This window comes from Cydia pomonella, chromosome 4 (genome assembly GCF_033807575.1).
Source record: "Cydia pomonella isolate Wapato2018A chromosome 4, ilCydPomo1, whole genome shotgun sequence".
Classification (NCBI taxonomy): domain Eukaryota; kingdom Metazoa; phylum Arthropoda; class Insecta; order Lepidoptera; family Tortricidae; genus Cydia; species Cydia pomonella.
This window is the reverse complement of record NC_084706.1, coordinates 25,056,555-25,081,078: the sequence shown is the minus strand read 5'-3', so window position 1 is coordinate 25,081,078 and position 24,524 is coordinate 25,056,555. Positions and strand designations below refer to the sequence as shown.

The following is a 24,524-nucleotide window of genomic DNA, read 5'->3' as shown; positions in this document are numbered from 1 at the left end:
GAAGTTTGAACAAACGACACAAACATACATGCCCACTTACATACAATTACACTTAAGGTCAAATTATGAAATTCAGACATTAAAGGAAAAATTTACACCTCCGTCAGGACTCGAAACTGCGACCAATGGAACACCTTGACATCGGATTTGATTGGGACTTCAGGTCCGTGTCGCGAAGGCCATCTACAAGCTCTTTCGTGGTCTCATCAGTTTGTACACATTCTTTACTTACAGAAGGTCGGTAGAGCAGGAGTAAAGTTCTTCCCTTCTGACCGTGTCTGAGCGACCTACAAGAGTTCTTGCCTTATGACGGTTTTCCCAGAAATAAAATGAATATGCTTCTTGATCTTATACAACATAGTAGGGTCAAGATTCTTTTCGTTGTCTTGTTTTTTGTCCCCAACAAATGTGATGTAGTGGAGCTTTTTGTACGGGGTGAAATTAGTTTTCATTTCTCATGCTCTGAAAGTAGGTCGATGTTCTTATAACTGTGAAGAAAATGATACTTTTCTGCTCTAGAGCACTGTACTTTCTAAGTGCGTTTTTTTTCTTATTATATAAGCAAGATAAATTTTGGTTTTAAATGGATTTGTTGTACAATGTCCATTCTGATAATTAATTCTTACCTAGATTGTTAACTGAAAGTACCCTCAAGAAATACGACTGAAGTTTATACTACCTCGACAGAAATGCGTGCCTTTCATCTCTTGGTTAACAATCTACAATTTTATATTTTCTCAAGAAAATTATAATCTACACCTAGAAAGACATGCAATATATAGCACTCAACTTTATTTTATTTATTTAATAATAGACAAAAATAGGAGCTGACAGAGTGGTTCGAAACAAGACGACGTAAAGAATTTTGACCCAGTAGTCGAGGACCATAGTTACTTCAGTTTACAGTACCTAAAATCGTGTTTAGCTTGAAACACGAAGCATTTTGTAACCCCTTATAATATCCTATTACAATTGTTGTCGGTATAGAGGTAACCAACCAAAGGTTTTGTAGGTAACCAATGAAATAAATTCCGAAATCTCAAAATCTTTATTTGTCACACCATCACATCCCCCTCCGGCTCTACTGACGTCTTTAACAAGTAATCATTATGTCCATATCTCCGCTTCTTCAACCCCTCTTCCCCCAAATAATACGGTGTTCTTTCAGACGTAGGCAGGTAGTATATCCCTGGCTTGCTGTGGTTAGTCTTAGGCCCTAAGAAGTTGAAGACTACAGGTTTATCATAGCAGTCTCCCCTGCGGGCTTGTTCCATAGTATCGCAACGCACTGCTATGAATTTGTCAGGGTTGTCGTATGCTAGAAGCCAGTAGAAGGCGGAGCGGAGGTGGCTGCAGAGTAGGAAGCATGGCATGATGAAGTCTCCTACCATTGATGGTTGGAATTCACCTGGAAGAAGCGAATTTGTAGGTTACAGCAATTTTAAGTGTATTAGCGTCAGACCAAGCTATGTTGGCAGCGATTTTGATAGTCCAGCCTGTGTGTGTGAAAACGTCATAATTTCATAGAAGTTTAATAAAAAAAAAGATAAATAAATATTATAGGACATTATTACACAAATTGACTAAGTCCCACAGTAAGCTCAATAAGGCTTGTGTTGAGGGTACTTAGACAACGATATATATAATATATAAATATTTATAAATACTTAAATACATAAAAAACACCCATGACTCAGGAACAAATATCCATGCTCGTCACACGAATAAATGCCCTTACCAGGATTTGAACCCGGGACCATCAGCTTCGTAGGCAGGGTCACTACCCACAGGGCCAAACCGGTCGTCGACTACTACTACTAAAATAAAACTTGCACTGTCTGGACTGTCAAAAGCGCTGCCAACTTATCTTGGTCTGACTCTACGAACTTGATCCATACCTAACTAGTGACTCAATGAGCCGAAGTCCCCGCGAACGCATATGGCTCCGTCATTTATAAAAAAACGGAAAAACTATATTGACTAAAATATTCCACATATATGTACCTCATTAACGAACCAGCTTTATTGAGGTGACGTTCGGTTGACAACTGGAGCTGCATTACTGTTGCGGCCTTGACCGGGCGTTGTGTCTGACAATTTTCTTGATAACAACTAAACACAAGTAATGGCCAGAACACACCGGTCGCGTGTGCGTAGACGTGCACGTGTGCTAACATGTTGGAGCCGTGCACGTCTACGCATTCGCAGCCGGTGTGACCTGGGTGCGTAGACGAGATGCCAATCGTTAACGCTCCGTAACGAACGAAAGGCAACTGTCTCTGCCGCACTAATATGGAAGAGTGATATAGAGAGATAACTACGCTACGCTACGGAGCGTGAACGGCCTTTAAGAGACACGGCAGCACACCGGGTTGCGTGACGTGTACGACGATCACGGCTCCAACATGTTAGCACACGGGCACGTCTACGCACACTGCACGTCGTACGCGTCACGCAACCGGTGTGTTGCCGTCTCTCTTAAACGGCAGGTCACACCACGTATGCGTAAACGTGCACGTGCGCGTGCGCTAAAATGTTGGGACCCGTGCACGCACACCTTACGGAAGCGGTGTGCCGTCTCTCATTAGTATCTGTATATTACAACGCGCCCGCGCTCTACGCACACGGGTGTGCACATTCCTTAAACTTACCGCCATTAGCATAAAAATCCACGTGTCCCATCGGGTGAGCGATGCCGAAACCGTCTATATTCGTGTGCAGAGCGTCCACGCGCTCCGCACCGCCCGCGTTGAAGCGCTCCCAGGGCGGCAGGTTGCGGAAACAAGGGCCCGCCGGGTCTAACCCTGTGTACACAGACATGACTAACAGTTCACTTAGGGGTAAGTGCAATAAATTAGAGCAAGTATAGGTAATAAGGGTTCAAAGTAGACCCGTTTACCTACAGATGTGCAAAGTAGCGGAAAGTTCCAAAAAGTTGAAATATTTCACAGGAAGCAAAGGATTGGAACTGATTTTGGAAATGGAACTTTGTAATTTTGGAAACTTTCCGACAGCACAACCTACTTACTGAGGACCGTTTTACAAGTACAGTTTTTCTCAAATGTTTGTCTTCATTTCGAGAAACAGTGACAGTGATTGGCACCCAAATTTTGCAGCCCCTGACTTATTTCTGTGGGTATATCGGAAATTACGTGTCTATGGTAACAAGCTGATGAAATTTAAATAGTACAAACTGACCATCCGACACATATTTACTAAGATAAAAAAATGCAACGATAAGGGCTCACATTTGCCTGCTGTTAGTGATGGACATATGTCAGACATTATGTTCCGCATGTATTTGCCAACCCTGAATAATATGTTTTTAAATCAATACTTAATCTCTGAACTTAATATAGTTAAAATTTAAAAATAAAATGTATACTTTAATTCTAATTTGCCGATCCTGTAGGTAAATGAGCGCCTATGTTTGATGACCTCGCGGTCGTCAACACTTCATTAATAGCATTTTAAATCTCAGTTATGCAAATCTCGATTTAAAAGGGAAAATTCTCAATTAGTGAAGCGCATATTCAGGATGTAAACAATGTATGTATTACGTCAGTTCGAAAGCAGACGCAGTTTAAAGCAGTCTAAATTTGTGATGTGACTCATCAGTTTTTCCAGGTGACCACTCACCATTCTTTCTTCAGAGACCATTCCATGTCATTCATTCAATTAAGTTGACAGATACAGAGCCTACGTCAAGGTTGCAGCAGTCATTTCGTATCAATAATGCAGCTGTAGATGCTATTCGAACGTTACCTTTTCTTACATAAGGACTAACCCCATGCATCAGATTTGGTTAAAGATTCCCTTTTAATAATTAAGTTGTTGTTTAACTAATCGAGTATAATTGATACTAGAGCATGCGAACGATTCCAAAATTTAAACACGGGCGTAGCGAGTGGTTCGAATCGCTACTTAGTGAAACACAACATTTTATCAACCCGAGGAAAATACTAGCTGTAAGACATTAAAAATCAAATCCAAATAATCACTATTAAATATTTATCATTTAAAATTAACACTTAAAATGAATTTCCACCAGCCAACATAAGGGAAACACTTACATTTTTTGAAGAATAAATAATCTTTACGACCTGGTGTGGTGAAAAATGTTTTTTTTTTTTCAATTGCACATGGATCATGTTCAGTTTTACTAGTATTTAAAAATATATGTATAGCAAAACCCATAGAAAATAAATACTAACCCGTGAGCCTTGCAGGCTTCCTTCCCGTCAGTTCCCTATACTTGACAGAGGCGTAGTAAGCGATATGGGCTCCCAGACTACCGCCTGAGATCTCCAGTCGGCTCGGTGGTAGACCTCGTCGGGTCAGCTCCGCCAAGAACTCGCCGAGTAGTCTGCCTAACGGCCGTGTGATGCGCGCTGCCCTGCCGAGATAATAAATGAAATGAAATGAAATGAAAATGAAATGAAAAAAAAAATGAAATGAAATTTATTATTAATAACAGAGTTACAGGTCACCACATTTAAAATACTATGACATTAGGTGCCCCTAATTTTAAATATCCTGCAAACGATATCCACTTGTGTCCATTTTTTGACTAATTTTAACACGTTAACATCACTGCCAGTGACCCTGTGAGGCGGGTTCTCTGTTCGTAAGCGTTTTTCACTACAAACGAGAGAGTATTAGCGGCTACGTTAGTACCGCGTAGCTCGGGCTAATGTGTTAAGAGGAGTATGTATTTTACGCAAATCCTGTATTTAATAGATTGACAATCAACTAAACTCAGATTCTTTCGATTCTGGCTTAGGTACATTTAGTAGCGCTATTGGTAAAATGGTAATTGTCAAAAATTCACAAGTCTAACTTGAATGTTTCCCGGAAGGCCACAGAATACAGTTAGTATTCAGGGCAACAGTACCCCTAGTGTAAATAAATTCCATTTCGAAACGTGACGTACGCGTTTGCGTTTAGTCTGATTTTATATTGGATTTAGAAAGAGCGCGCCAAGCGGGACGTTTTGGAAACTCAAAATCCTATACAAAATGAGACTTAACGCAAACGCGTTCGTCACGTTATGATGTCGATCAAATTTACACTAGGGGTACTGATCGCATTAGAAACACACTAACTGCCGCCAAAGTAAAACGACACAGAATTTGTGAGTCCTCCATATCTACTAAGTGGGGTCTGGTGGTCAAATGGGCTTAGGTAGACCTGCGAGAAGATGACGAGCTAGACACTTCACACATTTGGACACTCCAAATATCTACTTAAGGAATAAGAGGAGGCTTTTTGTCCATCTAGTTTAATAAATAAACAACTCACACATCATTTTAAAACTGTAACGGGACTTAATCGCGTGCTCTTACCTATATTATTTGGCCTGACGTTACGAACATTACGTTCGTGGTCACAGGTAGGCCAGCGAGGAATAATTCACTTGTACGCTAGGGTTGTTGCCTTCACACAACACACACGACATCCGATTGTTTGCAACTGGATGTTTTTTCACGCTTATTAAGACAAAAACCCCTGTCCCACTTCCCGGTAGAAATTTCGATGTTTTCTGATTTCAATTGCTACACGTTTTAATTTTAATATTGAGTCAAAATAGTGTTGGTTTAGATCAACATATAAACCAACTCACATTGGATAAGTCCGGATGAGCAGTGGGAACACCTCAAACCTCAACCAGGATAAAATTGTGACCCAGGTTCAGGTACGCGCCAGCTACCGACCGCACTACGGGAGAGAACGACAAGTAATACCTACCCGGCCATGGCTGAAATCAACTCACATTGGATAAGTCCGGATGAGCAGCGGGAAGACCTCAACCAGGATGACGTTGCGGCCCAGGTTCAGATAAGCACCAGCCACCGACCGCACTACGGGAGAGAACGACGCGTCCAAGTACCCGGCTATGAGGACCTGCAATAATTGGTAGTAATCAAGTACATGAACAGTTTCTCAGTAGTTAAAGCTGATCAACAAAATGTATTTTTGGGTCATTACTTTATAGAGGGCAGGGATTACCTAACGTCTTATTTTGCAGTGCAGATCGAACTTAATGGCGTGCTATGAGGAGAGGTCTGTGGAGGAGACCTGTGTATATGTTCAGTACCTAATGAAAATGAACTCAGATAATGAAAAACTTATGTTAATGATGCTGGTTCTCTGCATCCTTAGATCAAGCCGACGAGCGATACAGGCCGCTCCAGCCATGCTGAGCCGTCACTAGGTCTCCCTACTACGGACGAAGCCAGAGTGCAGAGGTTGGCCCCATGAGGCAGATTCTCCCTACAGTAGCCAAGTCTACCTGTGTCCTCCGCCTCTTTAAATCCAGCCAGCGAGCTGCACAGGCCGCGCCAGCCACGCTGAGTCGGCAGCTGGACTCCCTACTCCTGACATAGCTAGCTGTTGGCCCCATGAGGGAGATTCTCCCTACAGTAGTCCTATCTACCTGTGTCCTCCGCCTCTTTGAGTCTAGCCAGCGAGCTGCTCAGGCTGTGCCAGCCACGCTGAGACGGCAGCTGGTCTCCCTACTGCTGCCATAGCTAGTTGTTGGCCCCATGAGGGAGATTCTCCCTTACAGTAGTCCTATCTACCTGTGTCCTCCGCCTCTTTGAGTCTAGCCAGCGAGCTGCTCAGGCTGTGCCAGCCACGCTGAGACGGCAGCTGGTCTCCCTACTGCTGCCATAGCTAGTTGTTGGCCCCATGAGGGAGATTCTCCCTACAGTAGTCCTATCTACCTGTGTCCTCCGCCTCTTTGAGTCTAGCCAGCGAGCTGCTCAGGCTGTGCCAGCCACGCTGAGACGGCAGCTGGTCTCCCTACTGCTGCCATAGCTAGTTGTTGGCCCCATGAGGGAGATTCTCCCTACAGTAGTCCTATCTACCTGTGTCCTCCGCCTCTTTGAGTCTAGCCAGCGAGCTGCTCAGGCTGTGCCAGCCACGCTGAGACGGCAGCTGGTCTCCCTACTGCTGCCATAGCTAGTTGTTGGCCCCATGAGGGAGATTCTCCCTACAGTAGTCCTATCTACCTGTGTCCTCCGCCTCTTTGAGTCTAGCCAGCGAGCTGCTCAGGCTGTGCCAGCCACGCTGAGACGGCAGCTGGTCTTCCTACTGCTGCCATAGCTAGTTGTTGGCCCCATGAGGGAGATTCTCCCTACAGTAGTCCTATCTACCTGTGTCCTCCGCCTCTTTGAGTCTAGCCAGCGAGCTGCTCAGGCTGTGCCAGCCACGCTGAGACGGCAGCTGGTCTCCCTACTGCTGCCATAGCTAGTTGTTGGCCCCATGAGGGAGATTCTCCCTACAGTAGTCCTATCTACCTGTGTCCTCCGCCTCTTTGAGTCTAGCCAGCGAGCTGCTCAGGCTGTGCCAGCCACGCTGAGACGGCAGCTGGTCTCCCTACTGCTGCCATAGCTAGTTGTTGGCCCCATGAGGGAGATTCTCCCTACATTAGTCCTGTCTACCTGTGTCCTCCGCCTCTTTGAGTCTAGCCAGCGAGCTGCTCAGGCTGTGCCAGCCACGCTGAGACGGCAGCTGGTCTCCCTACTGCTGCCATAGCTAGTTGTTGGCCCCATGAGGGAGATTCTCCCTACATTAGTCCTGTCTACCTGTGTTCTCCGCCTCTTTAAGTCCAGCCAGCGAGCTGCACAGGCCGCGCCAGCCACGCTGAGCCGGCAGCTAGTCTCCCTACTCCTGACATAGCCAGCTGATGGCATCATGACCACGGCTTTGAGGGAGCGCCGAGTTTTGTCTGTGAACTCTGTTGATGCATTCATGCCTGGGCCTAGAAAAAGTATGAAGATTATGTGGAGTGAAGTAAATAAATTTATTTTGCTCGGGGCAAAATAAACGGTACGAGGATTCCCTTGAAGCGTTTCACTCATCCCAGTGTTTCTCTTACCCCATCTTATTAAAAAGAAAAATCCTTAGTTCATAACAGGCAGCTAAAAGCTGTAGCTTTAATTAAAATAAGATAAAGGTTGGGAAATCTTTAAGCCGACTAAGGCACTTTTTTTATAATGTAAGGTGATGGAGCCCCCGGTGAGCAAAAAAACCTGTGTTGGGTGGCGCCGCTCTTCCTTTAGGTTACATAATTATTTATATATTTTACTTTTTTTATCTTTCTTTTTTAAAATCTTTCTCGCGAAATGACGATAAAACGAGTGATTTCTATAAGGCTTCCGTTTTTTCCTTTTGAGGTAACTACGGAACCTTACCTAAATATGGAAATATTGCCTCCCCAAGCGAGACTAACTAGCGACACTAAGATACCGGCCGGCTCTGCCAACTAAGCCATCGAATCTCAAAAAAACTTGCCCCTAACTTCAAAATTCTCAAACTTACAATCACTCATGTATCCAGCCGGGGTCCCTGAGCTATACTCATAAGCTACACACGCACTCATCCAAATCACCACTAAAAAAAGTCGAGCCTCCATCACAGAAAAAAAATTGAGCACCAGCGACTGATCGCAGCCTAATTCATCTCGCGAGTGGCGAACTTCACGAGTTTCCTTCGCGAAGGTCGTCCAATTCAAGTACGAACTGCAAATATCTAAAATGCATGGGCGATTCTGTTACTGAGTTTTCCTGACCTCGATTTGATATACGCCAAGACTTTCGTATTGTTTTGATATGACTGATGATTTTCGTATAACAACAGCTAATTAGGTAAATTGCTTGTTTATACTCGTAGCTTGTGATTAACATAATGGTTTTAATTTTTCTACCTTAAAAATTCGGCCTAGCGCTTGTATTTCATGATTAAATAACCAACATAAGTTTTTCAGCCCTACTTTGTAAGCCAGTCCGTACACTAGTGCTAGTACTAACAACTTGTATTACTCCAAAATGGCTGTCCCCTAGAAAACACGGATATGCGATCAGCCAAAGAGATATGAAATCGCCATTTTATGCGTTTTCGAGATAGATTATAGTTGTTCAGTATGAGATCTCTATAGGTGGAAAAGATATCTTATATAATATATAGTCTGGGAAACCAATTATGTCAGTAGAAAAAGGCGCTAAATTCAAATTTTGTATGGACCACAGACCCCACACGCCTTTTTCTACTGACGGAAAAGCTTGCCAAACTATATGAAGTCACCTTCAATAATATGTCACTCTAAGGCCACATAACCATGTGACCCGCTCTTATGGCTATACAAATACCGAATAGGGTCGTGTCGTCAAAAGATTAGCTAGAGTAGGTACGTACGTTTAAATTAAGCATCGACTTTGACGTGACAAAGTGTGTAAGCGCAGAGTTAATTAGCTTGGTATCTATCCTTAGTGATGTTGCATCACCATAATCTTCCTAGCGTTGTCCCGGCATTTTTTTGCCACGGCTCATGCTTTGGCAGCTAATCCCGAGAATTGGTGTAGGCACTAGCGTTACGAAAGCGTCTGCCATCTGACCTTCCAACCCAAAGGGAAACTAGGCCTTTTTGGGATTAATTCGGTTTCATCACGTTCCATCATCAAATGATATATCGTATGTAAGTTCCGAAAAACTCATTGGTACGGGGTTTGAATCTGCGAACTCCAGATTGAAAGTCGCTCTTACCAACTTGTTTGTCAGCCTTGTTGTCACATGTAGTCACAAAATCAGAAAGGAATCTCCCTCCTGTGGTACGGTAAACCGGTCAGCCCTACCTAAACTTAACTTAGGTCAAATTTGAGATACCTAAGTATTACGTCGGATTAAGCATTAAGCTGGCATTCGGGTCAGTGCTAACTGGTACTTTTTAGACGTACTCTTAATCGATACTGTTCATTTGACAGTAGTTACTTAGAGGTATAAGTTCAGCCAAAGTGAAAAGAGCGTTTGAGGGAAAACCGACAGCACGCCGCCCGGCCGGTCAACCTAGAGCGCCGGCCTGAGCATTGGATCAGGATAGAGCGAGATTGGGTTTTGGAGCCACCTTTTTTACCCAATTTGCACAACTAACCATTGTCGTATCCGAACTCTTATCCTGCAAGTCGGTTCTGTTTGTAGCGTGGTCTATATGGATTTTCGTTTGCTGAAATGACTCCCGCCCCGCGCGCGAATTTGCGCGCCCGAAACACTTAAAACTTTTTATTTTCTTGATTTTTTTTCACATTTGCCATTTTGGTGTCCCCCTATCATTTGGCGCCTAGAACGGCCGCTCCATTCGCTCTAACCTAGATCCGGCCCTGACCTAGGTATCGATGGGCGGATGTGGTGGACACGGATCTGCGCGAGCTTCAGGTTGAAGACTGGCGAGAAACTGCACAGGACCGGGATCAGTGGCGAGCAGTCGTGTTGGAGGCTAAGACACACTTTGGTTCGCTGCGCCAGAGGAGTAAGTAAGTAAGCCAAAGTTCATAAAATATACTTACATACACAACCTTATTGTCAATGACTGAGAGTCGTGTAAATATATTTTTGGAACGTTGACTTGTAAAGATGGTTGTGAACTCGATTGTAACTAGTTACTTTATAAAATTAGTGATTGAACACAAATAACATAAGCAAAAAATCTGAAGAAATATAAAATTTTACTATAATGAAACATAATTATTAACAATTTGTCACGATAGACCTGACATTTTTTAAACAAACTTATTTAAGTACACAATAAATAGTATTTTATACAATAGCTGTGGAGATCAATGGGAGAGCTCAACGAGGGGGGGGTGGGTTTAGGGTCGGCAACGCGCATGAAACTCCTCCGGAGTTGCAGGCGTACATAGGCTACAGAGACTGCTTACCATCAGGCGGGCCGTATGCTTGTTTGCCACCGACGTAGTAAAAAAATTAAAAAAAAAAAAAAAAAGGTTAGGCCTTGGAGCAGTGGGACACTATATCGGACTATAAAAAAAATCTAATGATTATTACGAAAAAAAAAAAGCGTAAAATAGAGCGGAGAGGAACTTAACAATTCGAAAAAACGGCTTCTGAAAATCCATTGGTTCGAGAGTTAATTGAGCCATATCATATATCAGTAATGGCATAGTCACCTGCAATAATTTACGGGGTGAATATACAGGCCATACTGAGCAATGTTCACTATGGGACCAACTCCGAAATCGCGAAAAAAATTGTCTGTTTCATACAGTTTGGCTATCTGACCTTGACATTTCCTATGGGAGAGTAGAAAAAAAAAGGTGATTTCGGGGTTGGTCCCATAGTAAAACTTGCTCAGTATGACCTATATATTCAACCTATAAATTATTGCAGGTGACTAAATAAACTCCCTGTGTAGTGACTAGGAAAACACATAGCACAGCACCACATTTAAAATGCTTCCAATCTTTTGCATGGATACTTATACATAATTGAACATGGAAGCATTTTGCACATACGCGCCTTGGCTAGACTTCGCGTGATGATAATCACAGGTGAGATTCATCCGATCTCGTGCAGGATAGGCGATTAACATAATCTTTGGTTTAAAAACACTTAATAAGTGCCAATTGCCTAATTTTTTTTCAATTTATTTAAGTAAATTATAAATGAAATAAAAACGTTTAGTTTACTTATAAGAATTAGGCGACATACAATAGATACATACTCGTATCTACTTACCAGCCTTCTAAGTCCCATTGTTCTTTTAAAAGGACAAAATCAAATTGGATTTTGAACTATAATGGAATTAACGAAGATTCCGTATTAAAAAAATGAATATATATTTTATTTACTTTGTCAGTGTACCTATAGAAAAGTAGTATATTCATGGCCATTCTTAAATGCATGTATTACATAACAGATATTATGATACTACTCGTAAGCAAAAAACATCCTTATCTGTATTAAAATAAGGTATAATTTTGTACACATTTACAGATATATGAGTTGGTAAAGTTAAAGCTATAAATATTGATTTAGTTATAATGCACTTAAGACCAATTAAAATGTCTGTAATTTATAATTAAGTGTAATTTTATTAAAGGAAGTTCATTTAAAAGTATTTGCATTCGAAGGCTAACATGTGAAACGCATAATCCAATGCACTACTGCATCATTATTGAAATACGAGGAAATGCCGCCAGCATCCTTGGTTCAAATGCCTCAAGGGCCTTTTTTAGTTTTAAGCTAGTTATTAATAGTTATACCTTTGTATACATAATATATCTATTATATAAATATTACATAATTAAAATAGGTGGGCAAGCCTGGCAAGTTTTCTGCGAGAGCGATGTTGCCAGACGAAGCAAAATAGAAAACGCGAAAATTGCAGGGTGTGGCAGTGTGGATTAGTGGTGACACTGTTCGTGTCTTGAGTATATCACACATTTTCCATAAGGCTTGACCATTTTTGGGTTCCGTAGCCCTATTATTATTTTATTCGTATTTTTGGGTTGGGTAGCGTAGTAGGATTCCTTATAGTTTCGCCATGTCCGTCTCTCTGTATGTTCGCGGCTTTGCCTCGTGATCATTTACTGCTAGAAAGCTGAAATTTTGCATGGATATATAAATCAGTTACGCCAACAAAGTCGTAAAATAAGAACTACATATTAAAAGATTTTTAGGGTGGCTTACACGAAAAGTGGGGACATTTTTTTTTCGCTTTAACCCTATAGCGTGGATCTTCAGTAGCCATATAATATTTTAGGAAATAATTGATCTGAAAGAAAAAAAATGTGTGTGTGTGTGACCTTTGGACCCATTGTTCACAATTAGTCCAATGGGTCCAAAAAATATGGAAAACATCGTAAAAGTAAAGCTTAAACACTGATTTTTGATTAAAAACTGACTGAGGAAAACTATAGCGAACTTGATCGGTTAAGCCGTTTATGAGTTTTTGCAAAACGTCAAATATTGGTGGTGATAGCACCTACGCATCATCCTAGGCCCTGGACGCTCGGAACAAAAACAATGACAATGTGCGACATTCTCCCACCAACCGCGACACACGAAACACGACGGCTCGCGCCCGTCCCGCTCGCGATATTATGTACCTAATAAATATATTTAAGTATTAATGAGTACCTTTTAATATATTTTTGCATAAGTTATACAGTTTCTCTCCAGTAGCTAGACGAACAAATATTTTAACGGACGGGTTACTACGGAACCCTACACTGAGCATAGCCTGACATGCTCTTGGCCGGTTTTCAATACAACTGCTATGAAAAAATGTATGAAATTTTGGGGACACTTTTCTTCTCTTATTAGGATCAAAAGATCTCGTGATTCTGATAGGTAATAATATAAAAATACCAAAATCTAAAATGCGAGTTGAGGGCACACGGACAGACAAACAGAAAGATAGAGAGATAGACATGGCGAAACTACAATGTTGTTAATTACGGAAGTTATAAAACCCAATATGTGGATTACCTAATCCACAATATTAATGTAAACTTTGTTGCAGAAAATACAAAAATAATTTACAAATGGCGGACTTAATGTCTAATGGCATTCTATACCAGTCAACCATCGACAAAAAAGAAATCGATAGAAATTTAAAACATTGTCATTCTACGGCTTCTGTCTTAGTTGAAATATCAAGAAAATTTGTCCAAAATTTGCTTTAATTTAGTGACCTCAGTTTCTGGAAATTATATCCTAAATAGCGGCAATGCAAACATAACAAAAAAGCGATAAACCGCGAAAAAATTAGGTATATGGCAACACTATGCAGGAGTGGAAATACCGGTTACACTAACTCGTATAGCGTATTTAGCGTACGTAGCGTATTAGCGTTGAACGCTTGTAAAATGAAACTTATGTTATGTGCAATAACCTAAGGTAGTATTTTTATTGGCTTGACTTGATTATTTTTTTAATTTAATGAAAATGCCATCGATGTTTGCCGATTGGGCGTCGAAACCCTAATGAGTACTTGATTACGGTCTTATTGCGGAAAGTTAGTTAGTTATAAGGAAAAAAAAATGTCTTAGAGTCAGAGTCAGACCAAGCCGACTCTGCAGCGATTTTGATTATCTGCCTCTGGCTTGCCTTGACCGGGCGTCCGGAGTGGAGTCGCGAGAGCTGCGTTCTCGAGGGTAATGTGGAAACATAAGTGGCGGGTTGGCTAATAGTCCAGTCACACCTCTCTACCCTCAGCCCTTACACCGGTGTTGCCCTTGAACCGTCCTAGATGTCGCTTTTTGTGGGGGCGATCTCATAACCCAGTATTTAGTTAAACGCTTTCCAATACTGGCTTAGTTCATTTTTGGATTCCATCAACTCCCAACAGTCCTTACACCCTGGCGGATGCTGCATCTGCGAGCGTTCCATGATATGGGTAGGAGCAGTATCCGCTCGGTTTATCCCTTATATTTTACATACCACTTATATACACACTTACATACTTACTTACTCTACGTGTTGGTTTCGGCTCCACGCACGCCTCCCAAATGTCCGGAATACCATTGTTCCGTGATGGGAAAGACGTATGTTAAATTATAGTCCATCGCTTTCACCCAATAACCTAGTTCATTTTAGATTCTGCACGGCTTTAAATGACGCTTTTTAACACGACACTATTAATCGCTAAGCGCCATAATCATTGTCGTATGAGTTTTTAGAACAACTACTCTATAAGGCGGACTTTCTTTCATTGTCCTAACCGAATACTTTGTTGCAAGAACAATTTGGCGCGCCTGCCGGCAGTATGAATCCATACCACCGCGCGTTCAGACGTCAGTGCGCGCGCACTGGCTTGATCATTGCCGCCAACGGCAACATCCGTGCTTTTTTACTAGCCAGTGTGTCGTTTCCTTAAAAATACTGGCCGTTAACAAAAAGTCGTTCAAGTTTTTAGGCCAGTGTTTAAAAAAAATCCCGAAAGTTTTGAAGAATACTGGCCATATTTTAAAGTGTAACAAATACTGGTTTATAATTTGAATATGAATGAGACAGTGATGGTGTCAAATAATACTTGGCAATGGTACCGGGAGGCCATCCGCTCCTGGCTCGAGGATCCTGGGGTGGTGGAATATCAGGGTCTGAACATGACCGCTCTGAAGATGGATCAGGCGTATATGATAGCTGATTCGGAGGTGGATGTGGGGGTGTATAGCGTTTCGGATGACTGCTTTCGGGTAAGGATGAAATTATACATATATAAAGTAAATTAACCTAGTATCTAAAATGAATATAAAAGTTTCATAGGATGAACGTATGGTCATTATGGGCATTGAGACGTTACTTTTTTACGCAGAAACGGTCGCACGGATTTGAACAAAATTGAATAATAAAAATCAAAATTAAACCTAATTTACAAATAATCCATCATTCATTCGTTAAGACCAAAACACGCGTGTATCTACGCAGGCAGCCGGACCCTTGTTTGTGGCATACGTTATATGTAGTTGTATCTACTGGTGGTATCTGGTGTATATCGGTCTTTACAGATACTGTTGTCATTAATTTAGTGCTGGTCTAAGATCTTATCCAAATGCATACTAATTACATACCGAGTCATTAGGCTGCCGTTGCACTGAATCAGAGAATAATAATAATAATTAATTAATAATAGTACTATCGTACAGAAATGATACTTCCTACAAAACCGAAGTCTGACAGGGATTCAGGGACGAAATATGCTGTCCCTGTCTAATGTATGGCACTATCCCTTTCAGCCATTTAGGGTTTTTAAAATTCAAGTCATTATCTTATCTGTGGTCGTGCATGTATAGGAACGTCAAGTTGTGCCAACCCTAATAATTGCTCGGAACAATGCTGAGCGGGACGGAGCCGGGAAAAGCCGAAAGGAGTGTCGCCCCACTGTCAGTACTACCAATAGCATTGGTTGTCTTCTCCGCTTCGTTGGATTATAATGGATGGATTTAAACGTATATTAATTAGCTTCGAGGAAAAAATAATAACTAATTATACAATGCCTTAAATATATCATTGCGCAGTTGCTCTATTTCCACAAAAAGTCCAATGTGAAAATACTCACTAACAAGAAAATAATTACAAAAACACGAATAAAATGGATTCACGTGGCATAAAAGGCCAATTCACACATTCTAATGCAATAATTGGAATTATTCAATGCCCCTTTAATTACTTATGGACTAAGAGCTAGGCGCGAAAAATGGTGCCTACATCTTACATTATAATTAGTTCAACGCAACTTGAGAGTTGGATTACTATACTACCCATGTTCCTTTCGGTCATCCTCGGCTCCGTACGGTTCAGAATTGCTCCGAGCAATTATTAGGGTTGCCACAATTTGACTTCCCTCTGGCCGTATTTCCCCGTTGTATGGCGATACTTATGCGCTGTGCGAAATAGTAGCCAGCCCTGGTCACCCGAGACATCATAATGTAAGTTTGTATTGGCCTCGTCCTTATAACTGGATACATCTGGAAGCGGTTAATCGGTGGAGGTTTTAACCGGCCAGTAAAACTTTTGTGGTCTAGTAATAAAAATAGTAGGTACCTACCTATAGCACAGTAAACTGTCATAACTGTCAAGTTTCGTCGCTCTCATTACCATTTTTCGGAGCTAGCTCTCCGTCTCTTGCATGATTTCTTCAAATAAAAGTAGACTCGTACTCAAATCGTACCTATTATACTATTTTACCGAATTATTTACAACATTGCAAATATAGAAACTAGAACAGCACAAAAACTCTATGAGTCAGTATGTCAGGAAATTCGCATTGATATGTATACTATTTACCTTGAGGCGTATTCAGATCTTTATAACAGGTTATGAATTTGATTTGCATTATTATTCTTAACTATGTGATCTGTCAGTGTTAAAAGTGACATTTCTTTAATTAGGTACGTCATATACCTAATATTCAATCAATTCTTGTTAAATCAAGCGTCACTTTTGCACTTACATAAATAAATAAATAAATAATAATAATAAATATTATAGGACATTATTACACAAATTGACTAAGCCCCACAGTAAGCTCAATAAGGCTTGTGTTGAGGGTACATAGACAACGATATATATAATATATAAATATTTATAAATACTTAAAATACATAGAAAACACCCATGACTCAGGAACAAATATCCATGCTCATCACACAAATAAATGCCCTTACCAGGATTTGAACCCGGGGCCATCAGCTTCGTAGGCAGGGTCACTACCCACTAGGCCAAACCGGTCGTCAAAAACTACATACATACATACTACATACATACTTGTTAGAACGTGACAGGCATGGTGACAAATGATATAAAACCGACCATAGCTCTACATATCAACATTATAACCTTGTTAAGCCTAAATTACAACTTATTCCTACAGATCCTGATCTTTTTGGGTTGGTTTTTAGTGTTCCGTCCAAAATTTTGCTCACGGAACACTTATGGAGTCACTTCGGCCTTGCAAATTAGTGAAATGCGGTTTTTTCAATCATTCAGCATTCATTTTCGAATCATTAGCATATTCAATCCTGATACAAAAAAAATCCCAATTTTTTATGGAAATTTTAGTTTCCACTACGTCACGCACATATACAAGTGACAAAAATTTCACACAAAAACGTGACGTAATGGAAGAGATATTTTAGGCCACCTCTTTTAATGGTAGAGTACCTGGGCGACCGAGCTTAGCTCGGTTATAACTATTTATTGTAATATGGTGGTGTATAGGTGATAATCTTTTTACTAAATTAAACTTGTCTAAAACAATAAAAATTAAAGAACATATAAAAAAAAAGTAAGTCACCGGGCGAGATTCGAACCCGTAACACTCGTTTAGCAGTCCGCGTCTTAACCCGCTAGACCAGACGGACAGTGGCCGGCAACACGAAATTAGCGACCATATTCTGCGTCGAAAGAAAAACGCATGAAAACTCGAAAACACGCGTTTTCCCAAACATAAGACTAATCTAGATCGATTGTTTACCCCCAAATACCCCAATATACCAAATTTCAGCAAAATCGTTAGAGCCGTTTCCGAGATCCCGGAAATATATATACAAGAATTGCTCGTTTAAAGGTATAAGATATAGAGTAGAGCCCAAAAGTCCAGATTTGTAAGAATCAGGTTTTTAGTTTTTTTTTAAACACTCTATCACAATCAGAATTTACCTCCAGTTTTTACTGCCGTGTCTTGAAAGTGTTTCCCATACAATTATCTACCTGTATTGTCCATGTTGGTTCCATCAATCAGTTCCGATTGAGCGGAAAGTAGTAACAATGAGTGAAACAAAAGTAAATAGGCAATTAGAAAGTTATTACGGGAACGGCTTTCTGTCAAGGTTACGCAAAAACTGTTCAGATTTGTTGGTCACGGATCTTTTCAATACTCAATATTGACGACCGGTCTGGCCTAGTGGGTAGTGACCCTGCCTATGAAGCCGATGGCCCCGGGTTCAAATCCTGGTAAGGGCATTTACTCGTGTGATGAGCATGGACTCATGGGTGTTTTCTATGTATTTAAGTATTTATAAATATTTATATATTATATATATCGTTGTCTAAGTACCCTCAACACAAGCCTTATTGAGCTTACTGTGGGACTTAGTCAATTTGTGTAATTATGTCCTATAATATTTATTTATTTATTTTAATACTCAATATTTTATTGCAAATTCACAAAGTAGTTGTACAGCTGGCAAACTTATAAGCTAGGTCTTTTTGAACCCTGTTGGGCACTGCAATATTATTATTTACAATTCCAAGGAGAGAATCTGTGATTAACTATCTTATAAACAATACTTATTAGCAAATATAAAATTAAAAATATTATTTATTTCAAAAATACAGACTCTTCGTGTCAAAAGTTAACAAGGTAATATCGAATATTAAGGTCTCGGTGCCGAATAGTTTTGTTCCGTTTGGCGTTGAAACCCTGGGTCCGTGGGGTCCTAGCGCTCTGAGACCTATCAAAGAGACTCAGGGACGCAACTAGGGACTGGAGAGCTGGCAGTTACCTCGCTCAACGCATCAGTCTGGAAGTTCAGCGGGGTAACGCAGCCGACATCTTCGGGACCTCGCCGCAGACCTTTTTTTGTCTGTATTTAGATTAATTGTCATTTTAAGTTGTTTCTGACATGTTTTTGTGCCTTATAGAGATAACTAATTGAAAGGTTGATTATAGACTTTTAACTATTGGTTGACGCCAATATACCTAGTTATTTGTGCAACAAGAGAGTTAAGGTGCGACCAGACCCCAGCTTAAAAAACGGTCACGATACGGAATCGCAGTGACGCGTCGTATGCGTACCGTTTTTGACGCATGCCCCCCACACCGCTGCTTAAAAAACGGTGACGGTACGGAATCGAAGTGACGTGCTTCACGCGAATCTTTTTTGTTCGCAAATCTTTGCGTCTTTTACGTCACTGGTGTGGTGTCTGCCATAAGATCTCCGTGTAATATTTTTTGCGATTTAAACGCAGATCAATTACCGGTGCGTCAGCGTATTTTAAGCAGCGGTGTGGGGAGCATGCGTCAAAAACGGTATGCATACGACGCGTCACTGCGATTCCGTATCGTGACCGTTTTTTAAGCTGCGGTCTGGTCGCACCTTTATTAAGTGCAAGTTGTAGAATGAGCTACCTTTTGAGGTGTTTCCCTTACGCTATGATATGATATGGAGTTTTTAAGAAGCAGTTATAGGGTTCTCAAATACCTAGGGAATCCGTGCACACTAGGAGAGGCAATTAGCAACCTGAAGACTTTGCTAGGCTTCGTGGAGGAGCTGGGGTGGTTAGAGTAGCGCTACCTCGTTTCACGCAAAATAGACACAATGGTTGTCGATTTGCGGAAAATGCCCAGAAGCACTAACTAACTAACTAGGGTTATCAAAGGTTGTCAACGCATAAGTCCTCGTTTGCTGCCTATTATATACCTACATAAAAAAGTTAGCTCCCACTGCGAGTGCTAATCGTGAGTCCCGTGCAAGCGAACAATTCTATGTAACTTATAAAATACTCTTGAGCGATTTGAATAGTATCGATTACTAACCAAAATATTACTTAAACTTTGAAATATATTGGCGCTAATAAAAATTATAAGTATTTTTGAAATTGATGACGAAGTAATCCGTTGAAATCGATCTTAATTTAGTTGAATTGAGAACCGTCCTAATTGCTCTAAATTAAAATTGAATGTCTATGTACATTTATTTGAGATCCACTGTAGATAGATATTCTCTCAAAAGGCTTTATTAAGCTTTTTTTTATCAAACACTAGGGTTAGCCAACTAACTAACCGTTTATAGAGGGTTAAACTGTACTGTATAAACGGCGGAACGCGCAACTGGCCTCTAGTAAAATCCTAGCAAATTGCACTGAACTATAATTACAAGTACGAAACGTCACGGGATTTCCAGGGGGCGGCCTGGAGAATGGTGCTTGGCACTCGAAGTTCAATGACCTGCCATTACTGATATGGAGAGAGGACGTGGCGCGATTACCTCCAGACAGTCAGGGCCGAAGGAAATAAGATACCACATATATCAAAGCAATAAGACCGACCTTCCCTATGAAACCGATGTTGCCGGGTTCGAATCCCGGTAAAGGCATTTATTTGTGTGATTAACACCATAGAGAAATAAGAAGTAATAGAGTGCTCACTCCATATATCAGTTTTGGTACCAAAATGATTATTATATTCGCAATCGACATCTAGCATCGCGTAGCGGAACTCTCAGTACTGCTACTCGACAATAGATACCGCGGTAAACAAAAAGTCTAATGCTCAACGATTTTCAGCTAATATTATAACCAGGGTAAGCGTAGGAGTTGAAAATAGAGTTCCGGTTACTCTGGTTATAATAATAAATAATAATAATAATAATTCAGCCTATATACGTCCCACTGCTGGGCACAGGCCTCCTCTCATGTGCGAGAGGGCTCGGGCTATAGTCCCCACGCTAGCCCAATGCGGGACTTCACATACACCTTTGAATTTCTTCTCAGATGTATGCAGGTTTCCTCACGATGTTTTCCTTCACCGAAAAGCTAGTGGTAAATATCAAATGATATTTTATGGTTATAATATTAGCGGAAAATCGTTGATCATTAGACTTTTTACTTCTTATTTCTCTCTGTTAACACAGATGTTTGTTCCTGAGGCATGGGTGTTTTCTATGTATATAAGTATGTATTTATCTATATACGTATGTATATCGTCGACTAGTACCCATAGTACAAACTTTGCGTAGTTTGGGGCTACCCCGATCTGTGTAACTGCAATATCTTATGTATACCCTATCTTTCGCAAATAGCTGTATATATAATTTTACAGTTGGTATGACAATTATTTATACCAAATATATACACATGACTGCAGCAAAAACAATACAAGTATCTGTAGGGAACAATCAATTGATTAAATTAATTGTTGTCAGTACTGAACTATACAAACAAGTTCGACACGTCACGGGATTTCCCGGGAATGAGCTGGCAATGCTCGGCCTTCAACGCAGTGTTGTCACATCTACCAACTTTTTAGTAGATCTACCTATTTTGCCTGCGTTCTACCTATCTACCTCCCTTGGCCTGAAATCTACCTATTTTTTTTTAATTTGCAATTGCTATTCTCAATACATGTGACGGAACATTACTTGATTTCTACCGATTTAATGAAAACTTGCCAGAGAAACAGATTATACTAGCAATTTTCATTAGCTACAAACAATGGAAATCCTAACTTTTGTTTCAATTTCTTTAATAAACACATGTACTAACATCACAATATTAAAAACGAATAAATAATTTGAAACATTTTATACACATTTTTAATCATAAAAATGTACTTGCTATTGAGTGGTAGATATACCTGTTGGTCATTTTAAACTCCACCCATTTCTACCTATTTTTCTACCACCCTGTTTTACCACTTCGTCAAAATTGTGTGTGACAACACTGCTTCAACGTGCAATGTCCTGCCATAATGATACTGAGGGTGAACTCCGAGGAGGAGGTGTCCGTTTCACCTGGGGCAAAAATGCTTTCGTATTGTACGGATGTGAAATTTTGTGAGCAGGTTCGATGATTAAATAGATTTTTTGTCGATTCATTATTTGGAAACACATTCACATAACTATGATTTAGGTCTCAATTATGAGTCGAAAACGTTGTTCGTTCACAGGTTACGGACTTCATTGGACATATATAATAGTTGACATTGGTATAAGGAAGTTGCACGGAACATGCAGGGTTATGTTTTCAAAATGATGGGTGTTGCCAAGGCTCGGTAAAAATCTATATGGAACAATCCATAGATACATTTCATTGTTGGTAATACTGAACGGGATTTCCCGGGAACGAACTGACAAGTGCTTGGCACTCAGTGCAATGCCCTACCATTACTGAACCGGTGGGAGGGCGTAGCGTAGGTACGATTACTTCCAGACAAACAGGGCCGAAGGAAATAAGATATCACATATTATACAGGGCGTCCCAAGACCATGGGACATCAAGGGAAAGTACCTTAAATATCGTAGATAGGATATTATGCTGAAGGAAGACTTTATTTTATTTTTAAAAGTAAGTAATATTGCATTCAAAGAATTTCTAAAAAAAAAATTGAAAATTGCTTACCTTTTCTGGGAACTAAACCGAATCTTGAAATTTTAATCAAAAATTTTACTCTATTCATTTCTTTTGCGATATCATATTTCTGAGATGACTTATTTTTTATGCATTCTTTTGATTGGCATCATAAAAATACAGCGTGTTTTTTTTTCACATTTGAGTCGGTTCGAATTCAGGACAAAGTAACTTATTTTTTTTTTAATTGTTGAATGCAGTATTACTCAGTTTTGAAAATAAAATAAAGTCTTCTTTGAGCAAAATATCCTATGTCTTATATTTAAGGTACTTTCCCTTGATGTCCCATAGTCTTGGGACGTCCTGTATATATGTATAACAAAATTAGATGTAAATAAAATTAATAACTATTTATTATTTACAATAACAATATACATAAGGGATATAAATAGAGGATTACTATAACTAGCTTATATATAAAATAGGCCCTTGAGGCATTGTGCCAAGGATGCTGGCGGCATTTCCTCGCTGTATCGCAATACTGATACGTTGTGCGAGGAATCCGTCAGCTCTTCGGTAAATAATAATAACTATTAAATTAAAAGTCATCTCTCTCTAGTAAGACAAGTGAGTCATACGAAAGAAAATTTGAAATAGAGGTGTATTGTCAAAGAAATTTTGTAGCCACGTAAATTTACTGCCATCTTTCGACACATGATTAAAACTTTTAGAACGCCATTTGACTTGAATCCTTATTATTTCACCGATATATTTTAAATTTGTTAACTATCAAAAAGTGGCGCCATCTTACCGGGCACAACCTAAAGGTTATGGCGCCATCGCTCGAAACAATGTTGCCATACCTTTGGCCTTTTGATATATTAGATGGCGCCATTTTTGATATTGAACAAATTTGACATATATCATTAAAGAATAAGGATCAAAGTCAAATGGCGTTCTAAAAGTTTTAACCTTGCTGTTTTAAATTTGCTGTAGCAATAAAGTTTTCTTTGACAATCCAGCTCTAATTCAAATTCCCTTTGGTCTTAGTAAACTCAATACTAACTCCAGTTTCCTCTATTTCATACATGCAGTAGCGCGATGTGTGTCAAGTGCTCTCGGCATGCGAGCTCGTTAGAGAAATTATCGGTGATTGGCCATCGGCCGAGATACGCATTGTTACACGGTATAAAAACTATCCTACTTCGCGGTGTTGCTAAATGTTGAATTACTCAATTTCCTTTCTTACGGTAATATTATTCCTTCTTAATATTACTAGATTATCTTTTATTTGGCCAATTTTTTACCTACCTTATAGCTTAAATAATAGAAATAGCTTGATTGTCGTAATCGTAAAACAATGGAATCAATTTACTTTTCACTTATATCCTTCCTCCTCCTAAATTATGTACATTTTTTTTGCAATTTACTCTTATGATAAAACACTTCAACTTCAACAGGCAAATATTTTATAGGATCCAAATTATTTTCATTCTGATTTTTAATTAATATTATCAGCCATTTTTAATTAGCATACTATCTTATGTAATATTGCACACTATTAAACAATGTCTTTCACTGAGTTATAAGTATATGTATATTTTAAGACCCATGTAGTAAAATATAGCATAGGTACATATTAAAGATCTTTATACTACGATACAGCATACAGGTACTTACTTATATAATTAATTGATCAATTAGCTTAATTTGTCAAAAACATTAGTGTCAGTGGCAATATCGGTTTAGACACAGGTGTAACAAAAACATTGGTAACGCAATTGACCTAATTGACCTAATTACGAAGACTTCAAATGTTTACGTTAAATTTGCGTTAAGTAAGACTTTTTCATAAATCAATTGACTAGAATGATTGAATTGACTATCTTTTAAGAATATAATGGTGTAAGATTTTTACATAAACAATTAGGTAGGTACTTAGTTGGAAATTATTGGATCACTTTGTTGTCCATCTGTCTGTCTGTCAAGACCCTTTATATCTTGGGAACGCGTGGAGGTATCGCTTTGAAATATTTATCTACGGGGTATAGGTACCTACATGAATAGCACTGAACCAATTTTCGCTAAGTTATTATTAGGGAGAAGTTAACATACGCTTGTTATATCGGATATGCAGGCTACAAAATATACAT

At 39.8% G+C, this 24,524-nt stretch overlaps 2 protein-coding genes across 2 annotated transcripts in view; one reads left to right on the top strand and one right to left on the bottom strand.

The window, feature by feature from the left end:
• Positions 1–1,034: 1,034 nt before the first annotated feature.
• LOC133517338 (lipase member H-like) lies at positions 1,035–9,012 on the bottom strand. Its single transcript, XM_061850611.1, has 6 exons — positions 8,326–9,012; positions 7,590–7,765; positions 5,774–5,904; positions 4,215–4,396; positions 2,652–2,804; positions 1,035–1,408 (listed from the first exon to the last, which is right to left on the bottom strand). The coding sequence occupies exons 1-6, from the start codon at positions 8,417–8,419 to the stop codon at positions 1,056–1,058; spliced, it is 1,089 nt and encodes a 362-aa protein (XP_061706595.1). The 5' UTR covers positions 8,420–9,012; the 3' UTR covers positions 1,035–1,055.
• Positions 9,013–14,276: 5,264 nt separating this feature from the next.
• LOC133517343 (heparan-alpha-glucosaminide N-acetyltransferase) overlaps positions 14,277–24,524 on the top strand; it is a 71,600-nt gene continuing 61,352 nt past the window's right edge. Inside the window, 1 exon segment of the mRNA XM_061850629.1 lies at positions 14,277–14,996. Coding sequence (XP_061706613.1) covers positions 14,802–14,996 — 195 coding nt within the window. The 5' untranslated portion in view covers positions 14,277–14,801.

What these genes read in the sequence shown, in the direction of transcription:
- LOC133517338 (XM_061850611.1), bottom strand. Translation starts at nt 8,419, where the DNA reads ATGGAGGCTCGACTTTTTTTAGTGGTGATTTGGATGAGTGCGTGTGTA. An exon ending in TAAAGAGGCGGAGAACACAG is followed by an intron (nt 5,905 to 7,589) that starts GTAGACAGGACT and finishes CAATTATTGCAG; the next exon opens with GTCCTCATAGCCGGGTACTT. An exon ending in GAAGCCTGCAAGGCTCACGG is followed by an intron (nt 2,805 to 4,214) that starts GTTAGTATTTAT and finishes CTGTGTACACAG; the next exon opens with GGTTAGACCCGGCGGGCCCT.